The sequence below is a fragment of the Dipodomys ordii genome, unplaced genomic scaffold (genome assembly GCF_000151885.1).
Source record: "Dipodomys ordii isolate 6190 unplaced genomic scaffold, Dord_2.0 Scaffold19, whole genome shotgun sequence".
In the NCBI taxonomy this organism is placed as follows: Eukaryota; Metazoa; Chordata; class Mammalia; order Rodentia; family Heteromyidae; genus Dipodomys; species Dipodomys ordii.
In genome coordinates this window covers 13,505,673-13,525,540 of record NW_012267235.1, presented here as the reverse complement: position 1 = coordinate 13,525,540, position 19,868 = coordinate 13,505,673, and the positions used below count along the sequence as shown (strand labels likewise).

The following is a 19,868-nucleotide window of genomic DNA, read 5'->3' as shown; positions in this document are numbered from 1 at the left end:
TTAACCACAGTCTACCAAATGTGAGTGGCTATTTCCAGAGCATCACAGGAGTGTGGGAGAGGAAGCCTGTGAGCCCAATGGCATGGAAAGGACACACCTACACTGGGCTTTGAAAGAAAGGGAGTTGAGAAAGGAGACAAGGAATTCTAGAGGGAGTACCACATTTGTAGGCAGACACCCTGGAGCAGTTAAAAAAACCATCTAAAATGCTAGCTAATAGTCTTTAAGGAAAATTGGAAAGGTAGAGAAAGTGGTCAAGTGTTCAGAACAGAGCAGAACTAGGTTTGAAGAACTAGGCAATCATTGGGGGTTGAAGGCAGGGCTGCAAGCCACTAGACCTCTAGTTGGTCCACGTTCAAGAGAGAGGATAGATAAGGTTCTCTTCCTAAGGGCCAGAGCGGTTCCCCAAATGCCTCACCTGAAGTGTTTGAGAAAGCTTTACAAAATCTCTCTGGACCTGTTCGCTGACATCTAATTCTGTCTGTAATCTCTGAGCTTTGTTCTTCTCTTCAAACATTAGTTGTTCAACAGCAACCTAAAAAAACCAAAGTTTTGAGTGAGGATTAATGCTAAAGAGCCTAGAGTTCCTAAAACTAGAGTTCCTAAGTAATTTTAGGAACTTTTAGTTACCAGAAGAGCTGAGTGGCAATACCCACTGATCTCTCCAGGACAAGAGTACAAGTTTTAGGCTGGCACTTCTGGCTAGGCTGCTTTTCTCTAACTCCAGAAATGAAGTGGGTATGAAAGCTAGAATAAGCGATGCTCCTGCAGCAGCCTGTGACTGCTTAATCATAAAAGCACAGCTACTGATCAGTAGCTGTCACAGCAACAGACAGCAACTTGGGGGATTTCCAGTCACGCATCAGTCAGGAAGGTTTTCAGTCAACAGGCCCCAGTGAGGGGGACGTATCTTCTGCCTTCCCATGGGATGTGTGGGAGGGAGCTTTTCTAAAACCCAGCAGCCACTGAACAGCATGAACCTGGCCTTTCTGCACTTGGCTTATGGCAACATCCCCCAAAAGTAAATCGCCACTTTGCTTTTGTTTTTACCGGACTAATCAAAACAGTAGTTCTGGCTCAATGTATTCTTATAATTTGATACATTGGTGAAATGACATTTTATTTTTATATTGTTTGTTGGTAGTGGGGCTTAAACTCAAGGCCTGGGCACTGTTTGAGCTTTTCTGCTCAAAGCTAGGGCTTTCTGAGCCACTTTGAGCCACAGCTCCATTTCCAGAATGACATTAAAGCAGCATTTCTAACTGGGCATTGTCAGTCATGGTGCAATAGCTCTTATTATGACCTAAAGCGAGTGAGGTCTCTAACACAAGCCTCCAGAACCTGTAGAGTTAGAGGTGTAACTCAAATCTAGTAAGACCAATTCATTTTAACTTTGTAAGCTATTAGTCTCTACTAAAAGGTGACACTTCAAAGCAGCAATGTTGGTTTGGTTCTGGTTTTAATAAATAAAATGAAATTCTATATTCTTAGCCTTCCTCTTTATTATCATTGTTCTTAAGTAGTTATACAAAGGGATTTCAATTCAATAAATCAGTTTCCAAGTACAACACACCTTGATCAATGTTACTTCTTCTATTGCCCTCCCCACTTTTGTTTAAAGGATCAAACACAATAAATCACCTTGGCTGCAGCCTCTTTCTTTAACTGTTCTTCCAAATTGACCTTTATCTCCTGAAGACTCTCAAGCTGTTGAGACTTCTCTCTTAATGTGGATTCCAACTGTGAAATTAAAAGGGACAAAGCTGAAAGTCACAGCCTACAGGATACAGCACATGGCTAGCAAAGCCTGCATGCAGCTTGGTGCGTTAGTTCAGACTCAGGCCTCTGAGACCTGACACCTGACTGCTTGGAATACTCACACTTTAATGTGTGGATTCTACTTGTTCTAGACCTGATCTTTCATTCACCATTTATTAAATACCTACTGCATTCTAATCATAAAGCCTGGAGACAGAAACCTGAAGAAACAGACACAAGCAAATACGGCATGTGAACATTTGATTCTGTCAGAGAAGGTGGGAAGTACTGCTGTATAGAGGTAACAATTTTATAGAGGAGGGAAAAAGTAATAAAGAGGAGAAGATGTTTTTTGTTTTTGTTACTGTTAACTTTTTGTGTGTGTCCTGGGGCTTGAACTCAGGGCCTAGCTGCTGTACACGGGCTTTTTGCTCAAGGCTAGCCACTCCACCAACTTGAGCCACATCTCTGCTTCCAGCTTCTTTGGTAGTTAATTGGAGATAAGAGTCCCATGGACTTTCTTGAGTGGGCTGGCTTCAAACTACAATCCTTAGATCTCAGCTCCTGAATAGCTACGACTACAGGTTTAAGTCACTTGCACCTGGCTGAGAAGTATTTTTAAAAGAGGGAATGGGTGGCATGCATAAGAATGCATTTGGCACAGTGATGAGTATTCTTTTTCTTGCTATACTGCTGGGATTTGAACTTCCAAGGTCTAGTATTCACTAGGCAGGCAATCAACTATTGGAGCCAAGCTCCCATCCTATTTTTGCTTTAAGGTCTTTTGGGATACAGTTTCTTGTTTCTGCCTAAAGCTAACCACTATGATCCTCTTGCCTATGGTTTTCCCAGGTATTTGGGATTATAAATCCACACTGCTTTGCCAGATAGATTGGTTGAGATGAAATCTTACTACTAACTTTTTGCCCATGCTGGCCTTGGGCCACAATCTTCCCATCACTGCCTTCTAAATGCTGGGATTATAGGTATACACTACTAGATCTGGCTTACCTATTTCCCTGTGCTAATAGGAAAGACTAAAGATGTTTAGGGCCAGAAACTGAAGAGATACTGGATAAGATGGAAGGGAGTAGTCAAACATTATGCAATAACACACTAGGGCAAGAAAATGATTGTCACTGTCTCCCAAGAAACAAAAACAGCAGACTGGAAACAAAGTAGAAAATGGAGGAGCCTGGTACTGCAGGTGCCCCTGCCTGGTGACTACAGTGACTGGGCTAAGTGACAGTGACTGGTTAAAGAGCCACCATGAGGAACAGAAGCAACAACTCAGGACAGATGAAGGGCTGGCAGGCACAGCAGGCCATGTGACAGCAAGGGCCTATAATGTCACCAATTCTGGTGGCAGGAGCAGCTGAAATGTAAGCTAGTGTTAGGAAATAGTTGAGTGAGGGCAGCAGAAAGACAAACAGTCAAGAGGCTTGAGAGCATGGATGGGAGATAAGCTAAAGAGGTAGGTGTCATGTAAGATGTAACTTAGAAAGAAAGCAAAGCCCCAAAGAAATAGAAGTACAGGGACATGAAAGAGATACTGAGGCCTGTCAGGCATAAGAGCAGGGAGTACAAATACTAGAGTTAAACAATGGGAGGTTGGAGTGAGCTATCAGAGGAGTAAGGTGCAGCCAGAACACGGGGAACAGGGTTCATGGCAAAGGTCATTGAGTCAAGGATCAGTGAGGCCATGGAGCAGAAGCAGATCATCTATGCTTTCAACACTATCTACAAGAGGACTTGAAGCCAGAAAGGGAACACTGTTTGTATTAAGTTCTGTATGGATTTCTGTACATAGATGGAAGCATACTTCAGGTCATCCCATGAGCTTGTTTCCCACTACGTTACAAACTCCAGGCTACAGTCACATCTTTGTCTTCCCTGTATCCACAAACACACCTCACTTCTCTCCCTCCCCACCCATCACCACATGGCCTGACATGGCAGGCTTAAGGTAAAGTTTTCTGTCACTGTACTCCTCTAGATAGAAGTTTCTTAAAGGCAGCGTGTAAGCTCTCTTTTACTTCTTGCTGCTAGCACAGGATTCAGTAAATAACCAGTTGCTATTTTAAACTTCTGATTGACTCACCTGTCCTTTTTCTACTTTTATTCTTTCCAATTCAGCTTTTAGACTAGAGATGGAAGCTAAAGAAAAAGAGGACAAACAATAGCAAACATTTATTGTTCTGCATTAATATTTTTCCTTAAAATAACCCCAAAGGATTCTATATATAGAACATAGGGGAAGGGTCCTTTGTCAAAGTTATCTCCAATGAACCACTGTGATAATCAAGCTGAGGTAGGAATGAAGTACACACGAATGGACACATCAAAGATATGTATCTAAGTTGTCACACACCAATGCTATGAAAGGAAATGCTCCATCATGGTGACATGGGCTCTAGCACTGAACCGATGGTTAGTAACTGCCAGAGTTCTTAAAAGAACAAGGTGTTTTTGGTTTTTTGCTTCCACTTATTGGATATCAGAACATGTCTGTACTTATTGTTTGTTAAGACTTTTCTTGTTCTACCTCTATGATTATGTGTTAGTTCTTACAATCAGAAAAGTTACACTGACTCTAATGCTAAACCACCAGATCACTTTTATCTTCACCTATTTCCTCCTTGCAATTTTCTATTTCTAGCTGCAGAGTTTCTTCAAGGTTTTCTTTTAAACACTGTTCTGCTTGAATTTGCTCTTTTAGGAACAGTATTTCAGCCTTCAGCTTCTCTTCCATGTGGTCTGCTGCGGTCCGAACATGAATGATGTTCTCACGATATTTTAACACCAGTTCCCGGAGTACCTGGATTCAAGAAAAAGTTACTGGATTTGTGAGTGTGAAAGAAACTAGACTGTCCACAACCAGGACTTAATATGTCCTTTCATATGGGTCAAAAATGAAGACTTTTTTTTTTTTGCCAGTCCTGAGGCTTGAACTCAGGGCCTGAGCACTATCCCTGAGCTTATTTTTGCTCAAGATTTGCCCTCTACCACTTGAGTCACAGTGCCACTTCCGGCTTTTTCAGTTTATGCGGTGCTGAGGAATCGAACCCAGGGCTTCATGCATGTTAGGCAAGCACTCTACACTAAGCCACTTCCCAGCCTCCAAAATGAAGACTTTTCACTTTTCCTAAAGTAGTCTTCAAAGGAATATGCCATGCTATGTTAACCAGTGTGTTTCAGAAATAAGACATTTCCAGCCCAAACTGTAGGCTGTGAACTGTGTATTTTTTCCTCAAACTGTTGCATAAGCTGTAGAGTTATAACATCACCTACAATATGAGATTTGCTATGAACAACAGCTTACACAAAGACAAAATAAATAAACCTAAGAGCTAGTGTGACCTCCAAGAATATAAAAATGATCTGTTGGCTGGGAATGTGGCTTAGTGGTAGAATGCTTGTCTAGCATGCATGAACCCTGGGTTCAATTCCTCAGTATCACATAAACAGAAAAGGCCACAAGTGGCACTGTGGCTCAAGTGGCAGAGTGCAAATCTTTGAGTAAAAGAAGCTCAGGGACAGTGCCCAGGTCATGAGCTTAAGCCTTAAAAATAACTTTTTTTACATTTGGAAAGATTTAGAAATCTGTACAAACAATTATAAAGGCCAGGTTCACCCAACAAAAGAAGAATATAAGTGACTAAGAGTATCCATTACTACAGACAGAAAGATGGTATAAGCTTTTAATTCTAGACACACAAAAAAATATCAGAAACATACAGCTTGGTGACCTGTGTTTATTTTCCAGCAAGCTCTCAATCTGGCCCTGCACAGATGACTCACAGACCTTGAATCTGGAGAAACTCACTAGGACGGTTGAAGCCCACAAGTGAAGTGGCAGGAATTGACAAAGATACAGAAAGCTGAGCCTCACATACTTCTTCCTTACAGGAAGGTAAAGTAGTATTAAGCCAAGCTGTAGCAACAGCTTGATGGCTGCACATTTACCAGAACCCAAGGGAAATGGAAACATCAATACCAAATCCTACACATGGATGTTTATGGTAACATTATTCATAATATCCGCAAAGTATAAACAACCCAAATGTCTATCGGGTGAATAAACAAATATCCACACAATGAATTATTCAGGCAAGAGACTGGATGAAGTGCTGATACTTGCTACATGGACAATTGTTGAAAACACAAGCTGGATACCAGTGGCTCAGGTCTGTACTCCTAACTATTCAGGAGGCTGAGATCTGAGCATTATAGTTCAAAGCCAGCCCAGGCATGAAAGTCCCTGTGAGACTCTTATCTCCAGTTAACCACCAGAAAACTGGAAGTGGTGGCTCTAAATGGTTGAATGTTAGCCTTGAGCAAAAGAGATCAGGGACAGCACCCAGTTCAAGCCCTACAATTGACAAAAAAAAAAAAAAAAAAGCCCACACTAAGTTAACTAAAACCACAAACCAAGAGTCCATTCACATTAAAGTCTAGAACAGGAACATCTATAGAGAAGGTGGATCAATAGCTGGCCCAGGTTGAGAGTGATAAGGTTTGAGGTTAAGGTTTGAAGTGATAAAAATATTCTAAATTTGCCAGTGCTGCACATGGAGGCTGAAGCAGGAGGATCAAGACCAGCCTGGACTGTCTCAAAAATACAAGAATTGTGGTAGTAATTGAGCATATCTGAGACTATATTAAAATATACTTGATGTCACAGTTTGAAGGGCTGAATTGTTCTGGGTATGCAGGCCACACATTACCTCCACAGTGTCCGGGAGGATGAAGTCTTCTGCTTGTTGTAGTGACATATGCAAGCTATGCTTTCCTTGAAGGCTGTCGTTGTCCTTCTGTAACCTCATCAGCTCCTCTGAAACCTGTTCCCGTGACTGCATCAGCACAGCCTGGAATGGAAACAGATACCAACCACAGGCAAAAAGTCAATCAGGTCTGGTGGTAGCCATGCCAGAGAAACACAAGGCCAGCCCAAATGATGCTGTGCATATGGAGGGTCCATTATAAAGCTGTGAGCCTTGTTCAAAAGCAGCTCAGAACTTGTTTGATTCTCAGTATAGGAAACAAAGCAGCATGTTCATCTCCTATTACATGGACATTGCTCTAGCCCACCCAGAATCATCGTGAATGGCCAGCAGCCCTCATGCTGCAGGAGGATCTATGCTCAGTTCACACGGCACTTGATATGCTTATTCTTAAAATGCTCCTATTTCTTTTGTTTGCTTATATCTAAAATAATTTTAGCTAGTTCATATTTTCTCTTAATGTAAGTTATTTCAGTTAATTTGAGCTAAAATGTTGTAAAGTGATTTCTTTTTTTTTTTGGGGGGGTGCTCATCTTTGAGCTTGAAGTCAGGACCTGGATACTGTCCCTGAGCTTTTATGCTCAAGGCTAGGGCTCTACTACTTGAGTCACAGCTCCACTTCTGGCTTTTTTGGTGGTTAATCGGAGATATGAGTCTCACAAATTTTCCTGCCTGGACTGGCTTCTAATGTCAGATTTTACCCTCCTGAATAGCTAGGATTACAGTTGTAAGCCACCAGTGCCCAACAGATTTGTGCCTATTTGTAAGATATTTTCTTGTCTCAGTGACTCATACGTATAATCCAGTGACTCAGAAGGCAGAGATCAGGAGGATCTCAGTTCAAACCTTCCTCAAGTAAAAAGACTGGTCTTTAATGAGACACATTCTCAACAAACAAGCCAGGAATGGCTGTTCACAATTGTCACTGCAGCTATATGGAAGTCATGGATAGAAGGACTGTATTGTAAGGTGGCCTGGGCAAAAAGTCAAATTCTGGCCTAAATGATAGAACGCCTGCCTGGCAATCATGAAGCCCTAACAGTATTGCCAAAATCAAAAACAGAAAAAAACACGGGTAGTGAGCAATGAAAGAACAAAGTGGCACTTAATTAAGGGAGAAGCTATGAAGAGGGCTACAGAACATTTTTCGGGGGAGGTGAAGCTACATTCTAAAACACAAAATAAGTACAAAGTTTAGTTAGATTCCACTGCTGTCCCTTTTTTTGGGGGGGGAGGGGAGGTCCAGTCATGGGGCCTGAACTCTGGGCCTGGGCGCTGTCCTCACCCTCAGCTTTTCAGCTCAAGGCTAGTGCTCTACCACTTGAGCCACAGCGCCACTTCTGGCTTTTTTCTTTGTTTTGCTTATGTGGTGCTGAGGAATTGAACCCAGGGCCTCAGGCATGCAAGGCAAGCACTCTACCACTGAGTCACCTTCCCAGTCCCTGTCCTTTTTGTTTCAAGCTAGGGTCACCTGTGCTTTATGATCACTTTCAATTCTACAACAAAATATTAGTATCCATTACCTTTTGTATATGGAAAAAGGAAAAGAACATGTATGTAAATTTCTGCTTCTTCCTTTTTAGGGATGAGAGGGAGGTGCTTATTTTTATAAAAGGAAAAACAAAAAGGACAAGCCAAAACCAAATCCATTAATTATGCATGGAATGGAAATAGGGTACAAAAGACAGGTAGAAGAAGTGCAGTTTGAGTATTTATACCCTTAGTTTTTGATTTATAAATCAGACTGCATATTCAGAAAAGGTAATCAAAAGAGAAAAGTACAGCTGGGCGCCAGTAGCTCATACCTATAAGCTTAGCTACTCAGGAGGCCGAAATCTAAGGATCACAATTTGAAACCAGCCTGGGATGAAAGTCCATGGAACTCTTATTTCCAAGTAACTACCAAAAAATTGGAAGTAGAGCTGTTGCTCTATGGTAGAGTACTAGCCTTGAGCAAAAATGCTCAGGGATAGCTCACCAGCCAGATTTCAAACCCCAGACTGGCACCAAAAAAGAAAAGAAAACAACAACAAAAAGTGCAAATCTGTTATAACACAAAAACAAAAGTTGTTAACTATGTATCTAATTGGTAATATAAACAGAAGTTCAATTTTGGAATGATGGAATCACTGATCATTCTGGGGCCTTATGATATTATGACTTTCCCAGCAATTCATTTCATGTATATAGTACATGAAATGTAGTATTGCCAAAATGTCTGACCTAGGTTGAACCATGAGGAAACAAGCAAAAAAAAAAAAAAATTCTATAAGACAATTGACATAAAACATTCTTCAACGCAATTGGTCTGTACTATTAAAAAATGTTCAATTGAGGGGCTGGGAAGGTGGCTCAGTGGTAGAGCACTTGCCTTGCATTCATGAGGCCCTGGGTTTGATTCCTTGGCACCACATAAGCAAAAAGAAAAAAAGCCAGAAGTAGTGCTGTAGCTCAAGTGGTAGAGCACTAGCCTAGAGCTGAAGAGCTGAGGGACAGTGCCCAGGCCCAGAGTTCAGGCCCCAGGACTGGACCAAAAAAAAAGCTCAATCGTGTAGATATGGTGATAAATACCCATAACCCTAGGTCCTTAGAAGACAGGAGCAGGCTCATCATACCTGTAATCCCAGCTACTAAGGAGGCTGAGATCTAAGAACTGATTGAGGTTTCAAAGCAAGCCCTGACAGGAAAGTCCGTGAGACTCTTTATCTCCAAAAAACCACTCAGAAAATCGGAAGTGGCACAGTGGCTCAAGTGGTAGAGCGCTAGCTTTGAGCTGAAGAGCTGAGGGACAGCATTCAGGCTCAGAGTTTAAGCCCCATGACCGACAAAAAAAAAAAGACAGAAGCAGGAAGAACATAAGTTCAAAGAAAACGGTAGCAAGATTCTGTCTTAAAAACAAAAGGTGTGGCTTTAGTGGTTGAATATTTGCTCAGCAAAGCCCTGGGTTCAATCCCTATCCCCAGTACTTTAAAACGGCAGGGGGGGGGGAGGGGAGGGGAGGAAAGCTAGCACCAGTGGCTCATGCATGTAATCCTACCTACTCAAGAAACTGAGATCTGAGAAAACAATTTAAAACCAGCTGGGGTAGGAAAGTCTGTGAGATTCTTAGCTCCAATTAACCACTAGAAAAACAGAAATGTTTGGGGGGGGGGGAAGGAGTGTATAGACGTGGAGATGGGAGGGCAGGGATGGTAGGGGAAAAACAGAGGAGGAGGCAACAACGCTTGATAAGAAATGTACTTATTACCTTGCTCATGTAACTGTAACCCCTCTGTACAGTATTTTCACAATAAAAAATAAAATGAAAACCAGAAATAGCACTGTGGCTCTAAGTGGTAGAGCACTAGCCTTGAGTGAAAAAGCTCAGGGACAGCACCTAGGCTGAGTTTAAGCGTGTGTGCGCACGCGCGCGCACACACACACACATGCACGCACCCACGCATGCTGATGGAGCAATTAGGTGGTGATGTACACCTGTAATCAAAAATCACAGCCCCCAGGCCGAGTTCAAGCCTACACACACACACTGATGAAGCAATTAGGTGGTGATGTACACCTGTAATCAATCACAGCACCAGAGAAGCTGAAAGCAGGAGGATCAAAAAGTTCAATGCCAGCCTGTGCTACGCAGGAAAAGCCTCAAAACAACAACAAATGGTGCTATGTTCTAGAATAAAAGATATGACAACAAAATGCAATATGTGATCTCTGTTAGGCTTCTGGTTCAAAAAATATACATTATGGACTGGCTCAGTGGTAGCGTGCTTGCCTCGCATGCATAAGGCCCTAGGTTTGATTCCAATTAACCACCAGAAAACCAGAAGTGGCACTATAGCTCAAGTGGTAGAACGCTCTCCTTGAGCTGCAGAGCTGAGGGACAGCGCCCAGGCCCACAGTTCAAGCCCCACAACTGACAAAAAAAAAAAAGAAGAATGTGTATAGTACTTGTCTGCCCTAGATAGTCTATGTGCCCCAATGAATATAATTGTAACCACTTTGATCAGGGTGATAGTTATTTCAATGATTATTTCACCTGGAGTCACTGCTCAATGTCTGGGTTTTTGTGTTTTTTTGGCATTTTTTTTTTGGTCATGGGGCCTGAACTCTGGGCCTGGGCGCTGTCCCTCAGCTCTTCAGCTCAAGGCTAGCGCTCTACCACTTGAGCCACAGCACCACTTCTAGCTTTTTCTGCTTATGTGGTGCTTTAGGAATCGAACCCAGGGTCTCATGCATGCAAGGCAAGCGCTCTACCCTGAGCCACCTTCCCAGCCCTGCTCAATGTTATCACACCAGCCCAACTAGCTTAAGACCCTGAGTTCAAACTTCTGTATCACCAAAGGAAAAGAAAAGATTATATTTTAAAACAACAAAAAGTAATAGAGTGGGGGGAGGATGGGAAGGGATGGGAAACAAAGGAGGAGGCTACAATGCTTGATAAGGAATGTACTCATTATCTTGCCCATGTAATTGTAACCCCTCTGTACAGTATTTTCACAATAAAAAAAAGAATAGTTTAAATATAACAATACAATTTATATGTATTTAAATACATAAATATATGTAATTCAAATGTAAATACACCTTAAGTGTATTTAAAGGTAGACTCACCATCTGCTCCTGGGCATCTCTCTTTGCCTCAGAAAAGCCTTGTTGTAATTCTTCAAGTAAAACTTCGGATGCTTGGACTCTCAAGACAAGTGCAGAGATCTTAATAAAAATACACAGATGAAAGACAATTACCAAACTGATTATTCTGAAACCAGCCCTACCATCTCATTACTCTATGTCCACAAGTGGACAGTTGTAGCATACCGCTGTTTGGTCTCTATACAGATGAGAACCCATATAACCTAATAGTCATAAATATTTTTAAGGGGCTAAAAAAAAAATCAATAAAGTTAAAACTATATCTAGGGGGCTGGGAAGGTGGCTCCATGATAGAGCGTTTGCCTTGCATGCATGAGGCCCTGGGTTCGATTCCTTAGCACTACATAAGCAAAAAGAAAAAAACCGGAAGTGGCGCTGTGTCTCAAGTGGTAGAGCGCTAGCCTTGAGCTGAAGAGCTGAGGGACAGCGCCCAGGCCCAGAGTTCAGGCCCCACGACCAGACCCAAAAAACAAAAGAAACAAAAAAACAGAAAAAACAACAACAACAAAAACAACTATCTATACCAAAAACAAACAAACACACATTTCAAAAGATAAATGAATCTTATCCAAACTAGCTACAATCACCCAAGATGGCCTTATTAATTAATGTTAATTATGTATGATTAACACCACTGAACTCTAAATTCTTTTGAATTAATTTTAATGTTTTGGGGGGTTTTTTTTGGTCAGTCATGGGGCTTGAACTCTGGCCTGGCGCTGTTCCTCAGCTCTTCAGCTCAAAGCAAGCACTCTACCACTTGAGCCACAGCACCACTTCCAGTTTTCTGAGTGGTTTCTTGGAGATAAGAGTATCACTGACTTTCCTTGCCCTGGCTGGCTTTGAATTCTAGCTACTCAGGAGGCTGCACAAGAAGATTCAGTGTGATATATATATATATATATATATATATGTGATAGTATCTATATATAAAATACCTATATATAAAACTTCAATCATATTTACCCCATTCCTCTCTTATCTCCCCTTCTCCACTTTTAAAGCAATCTCTTACAGAATTCATTATTCTGTTTTCATACATGTGTATAAAGTACTTAGCCATATTTCTCTCTCCTCACCCATCTGTTTCTAAGAGGGAAACTGGGTGCTGTGAACCAATATACTAAGAATTAGGAAAGCTGAATAAAAAAAACAGTAACTATATCTACTTGAAGACATTGAAGAACAAAAAGGAACTGAAGAACAAAGGATGGGGCTGAGGACATGTGGAAAGCAGAGTGTAGCATGTGAAACACCTGTTCAGAAGTCCCTGCTACTTCAAAAGGAAACAGCTGGGACACAGGAGCTGCACAGGTATACTGAAGACTCCAGGGTGCACCATACAAAGGGACCCCTGCTGAACATCCAGTATGGTGGTTTGGATCCCCAAAGGGCCACACCCTTGAGGAAGGGAACAATTTAAAATAATCCAATCTTCACAAGTTCCTATAACTTGATTTTGTATATCACATCTCTCATAAAATGGCATCATCCCAGGTTTTATGTTATGGCAATCATTTTTATATAAAATATGCAGCACTGAAATTCAAAATAAAAAGAAATAAGACAATAGAAACAGGTCTACAGTGAATCCAATTGTCTTACTCAAAGATTTAAAGACAAAATTTGGATTGACAGAGAAATAGAAGTAATGAACACAAGCAAATGGCAAAAATACACTGAAAAAAAAATCAATTCCTTAGCTTGGCACTGGTGGCTTACCCCTGAGATCTCAGCTACTCAGGAGGCTGAGATATAAGAACTGACATTCAAAGCCAGCCTGGGCAGGAAAGTCCATGAGACTCTTATCTCCAATGAACCACTAAAAAAGCCAAAAGTAGAGCTGTGGCTCAAGTAGAGTGCTAAGACTTAAGGGGGGGAAGAAAAGCTCAGAAATAGCACACAAGCCTGAGTTCAAACTCCAAGACTGCACACATACACACACGCACCCACACAAAAAGTCAATGGAGGGGCTGGGAAGGTGGCTCAGTGGTAGAGCACTTGCCTTGCATGCAGGAGGCCCTGGGTTCAATTCCTCAGCAGCACATAAGCAAAAAAGAAAAAAGCCGGAAGTGGTTCTGTGGCTCAAGTGGTAGAGCACTAGCCTAGAGCTTAAGAGCTGAGGGACAGTGCCCAGGTGCTGAACGGACCCCCCCCCCAAAAAAAAAGTCAATGTATATGTTTATAAATAAGATGAATTTGAAAAAAAGTGAAAGAAAAAATTTGAAGAAAATGAAGATGAAATGACAAGAAATAAAGAAGTTAAAAGATAACATAGATGCAGGGGGGCCTAATGTATAAATATCTGAAGAAATACTGGCAATGAAAGTATCTACAGAGTTAAGATAAGCCTAAGCAGCAACCTTGTAATTCCACTCATTATTTCCAGAAGTACTTAAAAGAAATGAGCTCACATGTACACCAAAAGACAGGTGAAAAAATACTCCCAGAACCCATACAACAGCCAAAAGCTACACACAATTAAGTGTCTCAACTGTAGTTTATATAATAGTATGTTAATGTAAAAGAATATTCAAAACATTAAAAATAAATGCTAATATGGAGAATATAGATGAATTTCATGATCATAGAGACCAAATGCATGCTATAACGATTCCATGTTAAGAAAGTTCAAGAATAAGCTAAAATTAAAAGACAGTGTCTAGTCAGAACAGTGGCCACTTATGAGATGTAAGGTGTTTACTAGCCTGAAAGGACATGAATTGACAAAGGATCTGAATCTTTGCCTGGGAGACGATCAGCCTGGTAACATTTCTCACATGTCAAACTTACCAAACTTTACACAAGAGCTATGCATTTTACTATGTGCATATTTCAGTAAAATAAGACAGATTCGGGAGAGAAATCAAACCAGAATAAGATATTAATACAAGAGTTGGGTTTCCTGTGTTTGTTCTTTTCTTCTTTATTCTAAGATATGAAGCTGTAACAGTACAGGAGACAAAACTTTCTGCCCACACTGCCAAAAACAAGACTCCTAAGTGCCAAATATTATGGGATCCCTATTTCTGTATATGAGCCAGGACAAGCTGAGCTTAGCACACAAGGCCAGACCCAACACATGCTAAATAGCTTCAGTGATTCTCAAACACAAACGAAGCCCAATGCAACAAATCACTTATTAAACACACATCAAAGTGACTATAATTAACAAAATGAAGTTTTCAAGATCTTGGATTCTTCCCATACACTGCTGGTGGGAGTAATCACTTTAGAAAACTGCTGGGCATTACTATATTATTAAAGCTTAACTTACTAATTATTTCAAACATCTAGATGAACACTCTGACCTATGCATCCTATTCCTAGAAGAAACATGTTCATCACTCCTATAAGGAAATTTCCAAAGTAATATTTTTCCTAATATTCTAGTACTGGAAACAACTAAATCATACCTTAACATTAGCACAGATGAACTATGGTATATCCACAGAAAGGTACATCCACACAACAATCAAACAGTACTGAAAAAACATGCTAGAAGGCTCTTCTCAAATGTTAGTCTGTAGTGTTAGGACAGTGGTCAGTTGGGGAAGGAAGGGGCTGTGAGTGGTGAGGAAACTTGGCAACACTTGATCTCAGTGGTGGCTACACAGATGTTAGTTCTGGTATATGCTTGTTTTTTCCTATGTATTCGGTGCCTTAAAAAATTTAAAGGAGGCCAGATGCCAGTGGCTCATGCCTGTAATCCTAGCTACTCAGGAGGCTGAGATAAGATCACTGTTCAAAACCAGCTTGGGCAGGAAAGTCTGTGAAACTCATCTCCAATAAATCACCAGAATACTGGAATGGCACTGTGGCTCAAGGGGTAGAGCACTCGCCTTGAGCTGAAGGACAGCACCCAAGCCCAGATTTCAAGCCCCATAACCGAAAAAAAAAAAAAAAAAAAAAAAAGCATAAGCCACCAGCACTCATCTCAGAGAGAAAATTGCCAAATCTTCAGGTTAAAACATGACTATATTGTCTGAATTATTAAATCTAACTTAATCATCACTATGGGTCCTTCTTTGGGGGAGGGAGGGGGGTCAGTCATGGGGCCTGAACTTTGGGCCTGGGCGCTGTCCCTCAGCTCTTCAGCTCAAGGCTGGCACTCTACCACTTGAGCCACAGCACCACTTCCAGCTTTTTCTGCTTATGTAGTGCTGAGGAATCGAACCCAGGGCCTCATGCATACAAGGCAAGTACTCTACCACTGAACCACCTTCCTAGCCCCTGGGTCCCATTTTTAAACTGCCATTTATTTACCTGGTGACTTGAGTCCTCAGTGCTCTGTTTGATAAAGTCTTCTAGATCCTGTTTATCTTTTATTGTCTTCTCCAGCTGGTCATTAGCTTGCCTTAGCATCACCTGCAGTTTTTTCACCTATATAATTTTAAGAATCAGTTAGAAGGAAGCAGCAGGGGTATGTGTGTGTTAATGGGGATTAAACCTAAGGCCTCACACATGCTAAGCAAATGTACTGCTACTGAACATCCCCAGCCCAGAATTCCTTTTTTTTTTTTTTGGTCAGTCCTAGGGCCTGAACTCTGGGCCTGGGCCTCTTCAGTTCAAGGCTAGCACTCTACCACTCAGCCACCTTCCCAGCCCTCAGAATTCTTTTATAAATTAAAATATAAGAAACAAGAGCTAGACACCAGTAGCTCATGCCTGTAATCCTAGCTACTCAAGAGGCTGAGATCTGAGGATCATGGTTCAAAGTCAGCCCAAGCAGGAAAGTCCATGACTCTTCAATAAACTACAAAAAAAAAATTCCAGGAATGGAGCTGTGGCTCAAGTGGTAGAACACTAGCCTTGAGCAAAAGAAGCTCAGAGACAGTGCCCAGGCCCTGAGCTCAAGCCCTAGGACCAGCATGCACGCATGCATGCACGCACGCACGCACGCACGCACGCACGCACGCACGCACGCACACACACACACACACACATTCTCTCTTCCTCTCCCCTCTCTCTCTCAGAATTTTTTTTGGGGGGTTGGGGGGTCATGGGGCTTGACCTCTGGGCCTGGGCGCTGTCCTTCAGTTCTTTAGCTCAAGGCTAGCGCTCTACCACATGAGCCACAGTGCCACTTCCGGTTTTCTGGTGGTTAATTGGAAATAGGAATCTCAGAGTTTCATGCCCGGGCTGGCTTTGAACCATGATCCTCAGATCACAGCCTCCTGAGTAGCTAGGATTATAGGTGTGAGCCACCGGTGCCTGGCTAGAATTTAAAATCTTTTTTTCTGAGCAATATCCCAGACTTGTCCATTTAAAAAGAGAGAGAGAAAGAGAGAGAGAGAGAAACACCTCAAGAAACAACTGTGCTGGGCTTTATAGTTAGCAAATAATTTTTTCACATACATGATCTCATTTGAAAACTACTTCTCCACTGGTCCTCTAGTACAGGCCTCATATTTTATCCTCTCCTTCCAATCTACATCCCCATGAAGACCATACATTTTATAATAGGGAAATAAGTTTTCTACATAAAAGCCCAAACTGTCTCCAAAAGTCATCAAGGTTAAATGTAAACCCCTCCAATTATCACCCTCTTCAAGTAGCTCCTCCTGATCTTCCTTAGGGTTTCTGCTCCCATTATTGTTTAATTCAGCATGCCCAGTCATATGAACTTTCTAACCATCTCACTTTCTTTCTTAACTTTGGAGGAACTCATGCCAATGACATTAGAAATTGCTGCACTGTCATTCTACTCAGCCTAAAGTTCTTCTGAAGACCAAGGCAATAATCTTCACAGCAATCAAAGCACAATTAGCAAGTTGAATGGAAAAGTTTACCTTTTCCTTGTATGTGCTTTCACAAGTGTACTCTTGTGAAATTCTACATCATTTACTAAACGTCATCAATGTACCAAATTATTGAACACTATATTTGGCAAAGTACTTAAGACTTGTCAACCTTAACATAACAAATGTACCAAAGAAAGTATTCTGTGATCCTTCAAGTAAACATTAATCAATCCAACAAATTTATGACAAAAAGCAATAAAAATTCCACATTCTGATTAGTATGACATTCAATTAAGTTTGTATCCTAGGGGCTGGGAAGGTGGCTCAGTGGTAGAGCCTTGCGTGCATGAGGCCCTGGGTTCAATTCCTCAGCACCACATAAGCAAAAAGAAAAAAGCCGGAAATGGCACTGTGGCTCAAATGGCAAAGCGCTAGCCTTGAGCTGAAGAGCTGAGGGACAGTGCCCAGGCCCAGAGTTCAGGCCCCACCACTGGACCCAAAAAAAAAAATTTGTATCCTATTGGAGACAACAATCTTTTATCTCCCTAGTCTCTAGATCATAAAGGATTCCCTGTGTAGAGAGCAGGCCGACTTCATGCTTAGGCACTGAGTAGAAGAGGAAGGAGAGGAGATGAGGCAGTGTTCCTCTAAGAGCTGAGCTGACCTGTATGGTATTGGAACATTAAGGAAGTAGAGGAACACAAAGGACTCCCACTGGAAATTTAGTGCTATTCTCTGTGACAGATTATTTCACAATGTAACAAGGTAAATACTTCATAAAGCAAAAGGGAGAAAGACAATTCTGTACCTCTAATGAAAACTGCAACAGCTCACTAATTTGGCATATCCAAATAAAACTCACCTGGTCTCTTGTTTCAGCTTCCTGAATTTGAATTCCTTGTAACTGTTTTTCATAATTGGAACACATATCACAACGTCTACCAAGTTTATTTCCAGCATTATGTACCTGAAGGGCACCAAAATTACCTCTTATCAGGCGGAACAAAATAATGCTATATAACATACTTGACAAACACATGCAATCTTATTTAAAGCACAGTATCAAGTGAGCAATGTCTCCAGGAACTTAGAAGAAGTCAAAATAACAATCAGATTCTAAAAAGTCATCTCTAGTACAAGAAGCAGGGACACAACTTACCACCAACACGTCTGAGGAAAATACAAAGCAAGAAAATCAATACTATTCAATCAACAGGAAAGGAATACAAGAAACATATCCCAAGTCCCCATTTCACTAGCTCCAATGACACAATAAGTATGAAACTATTAAATAGCACCTTCTGAGAGAAATTTTATATGAAACCAAAGAGAATAGTTTCCTTCAGGCTTAAAAGGCTGTGTCCCATTCATTGACCAAGTGCTTCTTTCAAGAGAAGGATCCCAGAGTGAGGGAAAACTTAGGTGCTAAAGCAGGCCTTAGAGGAACATTTGAACAATGCTTAATCTTTCTGAGCCAATTTCCTCACTGGTAAACTGCAGACAATCATGCCCTGGTTGCCTAATTATGGTCATAAAACTTGAAGAGATGAGGTATGTGAAAGGGCTTTGTAATCTGTAAAGCATTATGCAAACACTTCTTTGAATTCTTATCTCCTAATCTTTTAAGCTTGCAAATACTCTTACCCTCATTAAAGGTTGCCTCTTTTCCCTCCCCATTTTCCATCCTCTCCTTAAACTCACTCTGTATCAACTGCTCATAAGCATTTGCATTTCAGAACTAAAGGAAAGATGAATGAGTATGAATCCTGGAATATACTAAAATTTTAGAAAACTATAAAACAAACCAAATTTGGTCTGCTCTAATTTAGCAATGTTCTTCAGGCAGTTGCTCCAACTTCAGCATGACCTCAGGTGGAGAAGTTCACACTTAACACCATTAGCTAGCTAGCTGCCATCTCTACCAGAATCACATGAAGAACCAAAGCAGGCCACAAGGGGGTAGATGATTTGTGTTCTTACTTGCTGGCAACACATGCCAGCATGGCCTCCACTAACAACCAAATGAACAATGAATCTCAGAGCTACCTAGGGTCACTCAGAGTAACCAAGAGAAACAACTGAACAATTTTATGACAAGAAATAAGCAATAGAAATCCAATAAAATCACTCACCTCTTTTTGCAGAAGATTCCATTCTGTCTCACTGACTAAGCGGTAACCACTGGGAGATACATATGCACTCTCCATACCCTGGGTGACGCTGGAGAGGAGGGATGCCGTCTCCTCTTGTTCTGGTGTCATTGCCTTGATTGCTCTTTCCTGATCTTTGGTTAACATAAACCCACTTGGCATCTGTAATGATCCGAGGGATGCAGTATCAAAGTTCTCAGACACTGAATCTGCTCCCACCAGGGGTCCAAAATCGGATTCATCCAGGTTTCCAGCTGATTTTGCTTTATAGTTATAGCCTAAAGCTTTGGACTGCAATGAGCCTGAGGTTCCCAAACTGTCTGTAGACTGTGCTCTCCTGAGTCCATCTTTAAACATGTCATTGTCCGATTTACTGAATGGATCTCCAGATGGTAAAAGTAAGTCCGCATCTAAGGAATGGACTGACCCATGGGTGCTGTCTAAATGCTCCTGAAATTTGAAAATAGATATATTTCTAAGTTAGATTATAACACTATCTTGAAAGATAAAAACTACCATATAGAAGAAGTATTTTGTCATACATTACACATGATGATCACTAATATGCTGTCTTCTTATAATCATGACCAAACATTTATTGTCTTCTCTATAGGGGAGTGGGGAGCACTAATTCAGGCACACAGAATACAAACATGAGCAAGATTATAGTTTCATAAAAAGATAGGTAAATAGGGGCTGAGAACGTGGCTCAGTGGTAGAGCGCTTGCCTTGCATGCTCAAGGCCCTGGGTTCAATTCCTCAGCACCACATAAGCAAAAAGAAAA

At 41.3% G+C, this 19,868-nt stretch overlaps 1 protein-coding gene across 3 annotated transcripts in view; it reads right to left on the bottom strand.

The window, feature by feature from the left end:
* The window catches only part of Rabep1 (rabaptin, RAB GTPase binding effector protein 1), a 99,304-nt gene that overhangs the window by 3,011 nt on the left and 76,425 nt on the right, over window positions 1–19,868 (bottom strand). For all 3 annotated transcript variants that reach the window (XM_013013297.1, XM_013013299.1, XM_013013298.1), the window contains 9 exons: window positions 19,066–19,533; window positions 17,796–17,900; window positions 15,456–15,572; window positions 11,151–11,249; window positions 6,486–6,626; window positions 4,387–4,576; window positions 3,860–3,915; window positions 1,642–1,740; window positions 419–535 (listed from right to left, as the gene is read on the bottom strand). In XM_013013297.1, the coding sequence (XP_012868751.1) occupies window positions 419–535; window positions 1,642–1,740; window positions 3,860–3,915; window positions 4,387–4,576; window positions 6,486–6,626; window positions 11,151–11,249; window positions 15,456–15,572; window positions 17,796–17,900; window positions 19,066–19,533 (1,392 nt within the window). The remainder of the gene's footprint in view (window positions 1–418; window positions 536–1,641; window positions 1,741–3,859; window positions 3,916–4,386; window positions 4,577–6,485; window positions 6,627–11,150; window positions 11,250–15,455; window positions 15,573–17,795; window positions 17,901–19,065; window positions 19,534–19,868) is intronic.